The 8,548-nt window shown below is 45.2% G+C and overlaps 1 protein-coding gene across 1 annotated transcript; it reads left to right on the top strand.

Moving 5' to 3' along the window:
• The first annotated feature begins 6,534 nt into the window (after positions 1-6,534).
• Positions 6,535-8,201, top strand: LOC115403111 (mid1-interacting protein 1-B-like). The gene has a single exon (XM_030111913.1). It carries the CDS (start codon positions 6,822-6,824, stop codon positions 7,329-7,331), a length of 510 nt encoding a protein of 169 aa, XP_029967773.1. The 5' UTR covers positions 6,535-6,821; the 3' UTR covers positions 7,332-8,201.
• The last annotated feature ends 347 nt before the right edge of the window (positions 8,202-8,548 follow it).

Genomic DNA, 8,548 nt, shown 5'->3' with positions numbered 1-8,548 from the left:
TGGCTGTGAAGCATAAGGTCCGTGGGCCAAAACCGGCCATCAAGAGACTGAAATCCGCCCCAATAAAACTGCTAAGCAAATTGTAAAAAATTATAAGAATACATTAATTTTTTTCCACACATTTCTTGAACTCATGCTGTCAGAGTGAGCGTGTAAGAACATGCAGGAAACGTTTTATGTTTTCATTTCACTGTCTATCAGAACAGATCATTAAAACTGGGTTTATGATGAGATTCCAGTAGGTTTTGGTAGTACCATAATGATGAAAATACATTTTAATCATATATACTCTGCAACACAACAAGGAAAAACTTGAAAGGGCAAGTGGCAGTGTGAGGTTTTGAGTGAGATTCCAGTCAGCCGACTGTTAAAGCTTCAACGTTTTCGATTCCAAGTTGATGCCAGGAGCTTAAATACTAAAGACCCAAAAATATCAGCCAAGACCAGAGGCATCAAAGCTTCTTTCTCCTTGGATACCCCAGATTCACGCTGCGTTTCCCCGGCGCAGCACCATCCCTCAGTTGACCCATCTGCTGAAATAAAGGTTTATTTATGATCACTTCTTTTCCTTAATCAAACCCTCACAAAGCCAAAATCAGTTTCTCATTAAATCAGTTTTTCTTTTAGCATTACTGCATCTAAAACATGCACGCTGAGCAGGACTGGGTCTGGTCACCAGACTGGAAAGGACGGTCCTGCACCTTTGCATGTCTCTCCACTCCAGAGTGACCTGAATGTAATTATTGTGCCGCCATCACGCACAGCAGAAAGCCTGATAGCAGATTACTCATTGTAATCAGGTGTCTTGGAGCCGTGTGGCATGTGAAGCACGCAGGGCAGCGGCGCTCCGGGTCCGGGACTGCTCTAATTACTGAGAGAAGATCAGTCACAAGCCCAGCTTTTCATTTTCAATTAAAGCAAAAAATAATTCAACCTTGTTGGAAATATTTAAAAAAGAAATCAAACATTCCTCAATAAATGAGAATGTAACCTCTTTTTTTTTTTTGCAATGCATTGTGGTTTATAGGGCAGTCACTGAAATGCTTGGAAATCTTGAAAATTAGAGTAAATTTGAGCATATATATGAATTATGTGCCACTTACCTAAAGAACCGACAAAAAGAAACATTCTCTGGAGTGGCACTATTATACTGCATAATGCAGTAAAATAGGTAAATATGTTTAAAATCTATATTTGAAAAACACTCAGAGGCTTTGCACCTCTAAAATAACCGACACATCCATCAGTTCAGCTCAGCGGCGTCGAGCCCTGGTCTTGAAAGGGACACTGTCCTACATCTGTAAGATGACTTCCGCCCCAGCTCACCTGAATCCGAAGAATCCGTCATCATCAGGGCCTGCAGAAAGCCTGATGGCGAGTCATTCAGTGCCACCATTTGTCTCAGAGCATATGAAACATGAATTCCACCGCCAGAATTTGTCACACCTGGTGCAAAATGAGGGGAAAAAATACACCTTTTACAAACTCCTCCATTTGTCCTAATTTCTGCAACCGCGTTACTTAACACAGCTACATTCAACCGTAGTTAACAATCTACTGATGCTATCAGTATATGACCACTCAAAGAAAACCGGCTGTTTGTAGAGCTTTATCTCTGAAATGAGGCATGTGATGCAGCTCAGTCATGTTTCTAGAAGTTTCCATATGAATACTGACCCTGATTTTTTTTTTTTTTTTTTTTAGTTGTGCTGGCCTACATAAGTAAAGAACCACATATTAAATATTTTTTAATCTAAAGAAACCAGGTGCCTAAAACTCTCACCCCTCTCAGACTCTGGATCTCTTCATGCTTTTCACATTCATCCATTGGTTTTAAAAATCACGATTCTCTTCTAATCGGAAGATATTCATTTGAAATATCAGTTTTTTTATATGTCTGCAGCTGTTGTCCCTTATGATTTTGCTCTAAGACCCATTTTACGAGGCTTTCTTGTCTCGTCACACTTATTTTAAATCCAGGAGGCTTTGGGGAAGAAAAGGCAGCCCCATGGCCATGAGACTTCAGACTCTGGAGCGCCCCCGGATGGAGATCCCTGCCCCCCTGTCTTGCAGGGACTGCTGATGATAGCACGAATCAGTTGTTTCTGTGATGAACTGCAACAAATTATAATACTAATTGAGTGGCTCACCCGGCTCGGTATAAAGGAAATGTTTTCAAATGGTGGTTTAATCAGATTAAAACTCTTATTAAATTCATGACAGGAATTACTTTGACTGCTTTAATGTGATCTTATTATGAATTTCATTTTCAAAACTTGCAGGGGGGCAGTAAAGTGCCCTCTCCGTGAAAGAACCACACACACACACAGACACACAGACACACAGACACACGCACACACACCGTGATACCGCAGGCCTGTCCTCTTCCACCTGTCTCTCCGTGAGCTGTTGTTCTTGCCGCCGTTGCTCTAATTGTTGTTGCCGCTTCGCCTGCAGCCTGCCTGCTGCAGTCAGACGCCCGCGCCGCCTCGCACTTTTCAGCAACGCGCAGTTGTGATGACAAGTACGAGAGTTCCCTCTCAAGCTGCCTGTTCCTATTGCACGGCGCGCCGATCCTCCCTCCCGCCCCGGCACCTCCACTTTCTCCCCTCTTCCTCGCTCTTTGAAGCCTCCGGGATGATGATGACACCCGCCGTAATCGGCGGATGCTCGGCTCCTGACATGACACACAATCGAGAAACCCTCCCCAACTGATCCGGGGCTCGCGCTCGCATTGAGGCGCGGCTGCGTCCTCTGACAAGCGGAAAGGCCTTCCGCGGGAAGAACAGAGGGAGTCGGCGAGGTGGGGCCCGTGATTGACGGGCCTGTTGAGAAAGCCGAGCCGGCGCCCGGCTCCTATCTGATCTGTGCTCGGCGGCGGTGGCACAGTGGCTCGGCTGACCTGCTTTTCCTCGCCCCGACTGGATCTGGGATCTGCTTATCTTCAGAGGGGGGCTGAGATTAGTTCATACGTGTTCCTGAAATGTTGCTTCCAGCCAAGATTTGGTATGGAGGGAATGTGGAAAGTGACTAAATACTGTTATTCCATTTGAAGCAGCCGTTCCTCCTCAGATTTCAGAACTGACTCTTGCTTCAGCTTCCTTTCTTTCACCCTCAAACGGTTATTTATCAGCTCGTTGACCAATGTAATGAATCTTGATGCTGTTAATCTCTGAAACTCTTAAACCGCATTGAAATTTGATTCATGTGTGAATCAATCAGGGGCGATATAATAAGAATTTGTGGGACCTTCCTGCATAGATAGTGCTTCACGTCTGCTGGGGATTTGACGATAGTAAAGATACAGATTACTTTATTATCGAACAGTTGCATTATTCTCCGGCGAGTTTAAAGCCAGTACGTCACTGAGACCTGGTTTCTGACAAAGTGTGCCAGCAGTGTCAGAAGGAATGAAGAGACGAGGGACATGACCATGAAAGGGCACGGAAGCCGAGACCAAACCAGAAAAAAAAAAAAAAGAACTCACACAGCAGGTTTTCCATTCCTTTTCACATACTTTGTTCTTGTTGAGCGACAATGTTTGAATGCTGATTCATTTCTCTGTGTCGGAGACAAACTGTACCCATATGAAAACTTTCCTGGGCATGCAGTTTCAGTCAGGCCACATTTCTGTGCCAGTCCACTGGCACGCTGCCGCTGATCTGTTTCAAGATCCCTGCAAGGCCGCTGATACATTTCAAACAACTTTAATGCATTTAAACTTCAGTGTGGGCTCTCCAAGCTTGTTTTCACATCAGAAATAAGACGGGATTTCTTCGGGCAGCCACTCAAAACATGATGCCCCGCAGTCTAAAAAAACCAAACAAACGTCCGTGAGTCGACCTCTGACCCCATCGAAAGCTTGATCAGAGAGAACGAGCTTCAAATACCAAGAGACTTTGTCATTCTGGAGGCGCGGAGTTCCACCTGTAAAAAAAAAACAAAAGATGCCTCAATGTCTTTCAATGAAACTCTTCAGGAATTTGATACAGGAGAACCTCAGGAAGTGAAAAACCACGATGACCTATCTGATTTTTACTTTTACAGCTTTATAGTCTAGAATCTTGATGTGACTTCATGGGATTTATTGGTGCAATATGACCCAGAATTATGTAATGAAGATATTGTGAAATAACACAATGGAATAAAATATCCTGCGTGACAAAGTGATCCAATGTGATACAATGACACCAAACAGCAATAGACGTATGACGATATCACACTTTATACCACATGATCTGGGAAGACACAATGAAACCACGGCCTGAAGGAGTCAATCTTTTACCCAGAATGCATTTAGAGACAGTAAAGTTGAATCATTTGTAAATTCATACATTGAAACTAGCGACTTGTGCAAGATACCATTTCATTTCAATTGTTTTTTCTTTTTTTATGGCTCAAGACTCTTCCAAAGTTGACGGCGGCCGGTGGAACTTAGGTCTGAGTTATCAGCACCAGCTGCCACTATGGCCACCGTACACATTTCAAGCTAAAGTGGCGTCAGCAGTGAAGATTATGACCCCGCTCCGAGGCCTGATGGACGATCCCCCACCTCTGTGTGACCCAATATAACATATTATGTAATGCGAAGTCGTTCTGACCGAGGTGTCAGGCTACGGCAACGAAACATTGCAACATGCAGGAGTGCGTTAAAGACGATGGACTCACTGTTTGTCCAGCTTCAGCGGATGATTTAGAATAAATGTGAACACACTACCATCAGTGATATGTGCATCAGCTTCTCAACCTTTATGATCAACTCGAAGACAATGACTAATGTGCATTAAAAAAGTCCCTGAGAGAACCTCTGAGTAACATTTCCTGTCTGGGGATGTTGCTCATACGCATGCTGTTGATAGTCGCGCTGCAAAAAAACATGTTTATACTGTTTCACCTTGACCAGAAGTGTTTACCAAAGCTCAGATTTCAGGCTCAGTCCTCCCACCAGCGCATAAATGTATGAAGTGCTAATGCCGGGCTATTTTTAATGCAGGGGCTGTGTGGGAGTCCCCCTGTTTACCGGCAACAGAAGCGGAGAGGAAAAGCAGCTATCCGCCGCCACTGCTGGAAACCGGCTGGTGCAACAATTTGGTTTTTAGTGTAATCTGAAAAATCCAGTCAGTGCTTCACCTGGGTTAGAGACTAAAGATACCCCGAGGAGAAATAAGCGGGCCTGATGTATTCCTGCTGGTGTGAAAGGAGAACTCAGTAAAGAGTAAACTTGCCCTTTTATGATATTTTCACAACCTATTTTATCACCGTAACTGCCTTGTAATTGGGCACTTGAAGCCAAGATGTATTTTTGGTGAGATGCTTGTTAATATTGCGCCAATTACTTTACACAATTTCTCTACTAATTTGGATTATTAAGATGCCTATTTGTTGCTCCAATATCAGTGAATATTCTGGTAGATTTCATCTGGTAAGGTCAAACGGACCACAGGAAATACATTTTGTGAAGAGGAAAGTCAAATTGATATTACTATAATCACTACCTTCTGCTATATTTCAGATAAAATACACTGAACTTTAAAAAAAAAAATCGTTATTTAACTGATTTAGATTGACATTCTACAATACAGTAAGAAGAAGCACTGTTCTTGGCTCAGTAGGATGTTATTTTAATATTGTGAGCACTGACCCACTGAAGAAAAACTCCTTTTAAAAGTTCATAATAACATATTGTGTATCAACTGAGCTGTTCACACCTCTGTCTTTCGGAACATAACATATCGTCCCTGAAAATCGAGCGAATAAAGGATTGAATTTCTTGAAAATCAGTGGGAAGCCAGTCTGGAGGAGTAACAGGTGGCGTGGGCAGAGACAGCTCGAATCTGAAAAGTCGCTATGACATTGAGGCAGATCGACTGCAAACACATGAAGTTATAAATAAAATGATCGTGGACGGCTATCAGATGACTTCCAGGAGGCACCACTGTAAACTTTGAATAAAGTCCAATCCGACACTACGTGAGGCACCAGCTGCACATGTTGCTTCTGCTTTGTTTTTTTTAATCCGTGAGCCTCAGTCTCGTCATTGGCGTCCTCTCTCCGCTCGTCCCGCCTCTGAAGCGGGCACGGCCGTGTGATTGGCTTCACTCGGAGCCCGAGCGGTGGGCCGATGGCTCGGATAATGAATATTCATGACACCGGTCAGCATCATCTCCTCCACACGCTGCAGCTGCGTGGCTCGTCTGATCCGCGCGCGTGTGTGGGGTTGATGTAACGCCGCTCGGTTCTTTCTTCGCAGAATAAAGCGCAGAGAGGCTTCTCTGAGCACAGCGCACGGTGAGTACGGGGCTGTGCGTAAATACGCACGGCGTCACGCATTAACCCTCAGCCGCTTGACAGAAGATGCTTGTTTACCGTGAAGTCTGTCCGATCTGTCAACTCGTGGCCACTCCTACATTTACAAACCTCTGTTCTGTCGGGTGCTATTTCAGGTCACTCGGGTCCGGTTACGCTCGGAGGAACCCGACAAACAGGTCGCGAGGACCGCCTCCGGCTGAACCACCTGCTTAAAAAGGCGCGCTCATCGCCACAGTTCCAGCAAGAAGGAAACGAGCACGAACTGCCAAGAAAGAAAGAAAGAAAGAAAGGCGGGGGTGAAACTCCAGGAAGTGAGGCCAACCAGCAGCAGCACTCGTCTGATTCACGGGACAGCCAATCCCCGCTCCAGCTCCAGACAAGCAGCCTCTTCTTTAAGCCGATCAGCCTTGAATCAGGCCACTGACACAGGAAGAAGAAGACCTGGTACCTTGCTTTCTCTTTTTTTTTTGTTCCTGAAGGGATTAAAACAGAGAAGACACAAACTCGTCGGCATGATGATGCAGATGCAAGAGACCCCCAACCAGAAGAACTCCCTCTTCAACGCCATGAACAGCTTCATCGGCGCCGTGAACAACATGGACCAGACCATCATGGTGCCCAGCCTGCTGCGCGACGTGCCCGTGGACGGGGACAGCGAGCTGAGCTCCCTGAAGGCGGACATGGACGAGGGGGACATGTACAGCCACTACCAGCTGCTCAAGTCCATCCGCAGGGACATCGAGTGGGGCGTCCGGTGCGCCGCGGCGGACGAGAGGCGCAAGGAGGGCATGAAGATCAGCCGCACCAACTCCTCCGCCTCCACCTCCTCCTCCATGTCCACCGCCTCCCTGTCGTCCTCCGACGAGGACGACGACGACGAGGAGGAGGGAGAGGACCTGGAGAAGCAGTTCCAGTTCCACCTGGTGGGGCTCCAGGGAGTGCTGTCCAAGCTGACGCAGCAGGCCAACTGCCTGACCAGGCGCTACAAGAAGGAGGTGGGGATCGGAGGCTGGGGCCAGTAACACTCAGAGGACACTTCATCCTGAACAGGCTTCCCTCTTCACTCCCCCCTCTCTCCCCTCTGCTGGCCGGAGTGCCTGAGCTGACTCTGCTCCAAAGGCCGCCGCTGCTGCTGAAACTAACGGACAGACTGTGGAGCTCTGGAGGCGCAGCAGCCTCCTCTCTCCTCTCCACGGGCCCTCCCGGTGTCGGTCTACTCTGCTGTCAGGACTGGATGTGGATGTGTTGATCCTGTGGAAAGCTTTTTGTTCCTCAACTCTCACGCTTTGCACTCAGATGTTTTGCACAGTGTGCATTCAGATCAAGTGATACACAAATGAAACATATTTAATACTTTTTTTCTTTTTTACTATTTAAAGTGTATTTATTACCTGTATGTTTAAGAGCCTGTTTTTATTTCAAAGTTTTAAAAAGGAGTGGATGGTGTGATGAGATGGCATTTACTTTCGAGCTGCCCTTCTGATGGGGGATATTGACAAAAGACTTGACATCCTGTCTGTGGTGTCGATGATGTCGGTGTGTGTTCTGATAGATCTGTGTATGACGATTGATCCTCTTCAATCCGACGTGTCTGGTGTGTGTTTAAATTTGCGTGGAAGGAGGCAGATGCTTACTGTAGCTGTCCATGATCTCCCCGCGTCCTACATGGCCAGTGAACTGGAATCACATGATAATTCTCCTTTTTACGGAGAATAATGAGGGTTTCCATGAGATGCTGTCATTGTTGTCACTGTCTTCTCGTCTGTTTTCTGTTGTTGTGGTATTACTGTTATGAGGTCCATCTGTCAAATTCAGCAAGTGCTTTTGTATGCAACATGTGCACCATTTTTATACTGACATTTGTTTCAAGAATAAACTTTTATAAGAATTTACTCCTGAGTTTTGTGATATGCGTCAACTAAATGTGTCTATGTGTTTATTCTGAGTAAAGAGTAAACATGAGTGAACTTTGAAGATAATGGGATGGTAAACTATCATTTTTTATTAATTCGTAGATATCAATTTACAAAAATAACGTATTGTGGAGCATCTATTTATAAATGAGAACCCTCAAAGTTCTTTAAAAGTATTTTGACTTTTATTTTAACAGCCAAACTTTGGACAGATTTCAGGTTATCCCGCATAAACTGGCAACAAAATTAAGAGAAAAATTAATGTCTATGCATCTCATGATGTGAAAGTATATCTCTCCATCCCAATAACTTAAAACTTAAGTATT

This window comes from Salarias fasciatus, chromosome 16 (assembly GCF_902148845.1).
Source record: "Salarias fasciatus chromosome 16, fSalaFa1.1, whole genome shotgun sequence".
NCBI classification, from domain to species: domain Eukaryota; kingdom Metazoa; phylum Chordata; class Actinopteri; order Blenniiformes; family Blenniidae; genus Salarias; species Salarias fasciatus.
The sequence above is the reverse complement of the archived record's forward strand: the minus strand, read 5'-3'. Positions and strand labels throughout refer to the sequence as shown.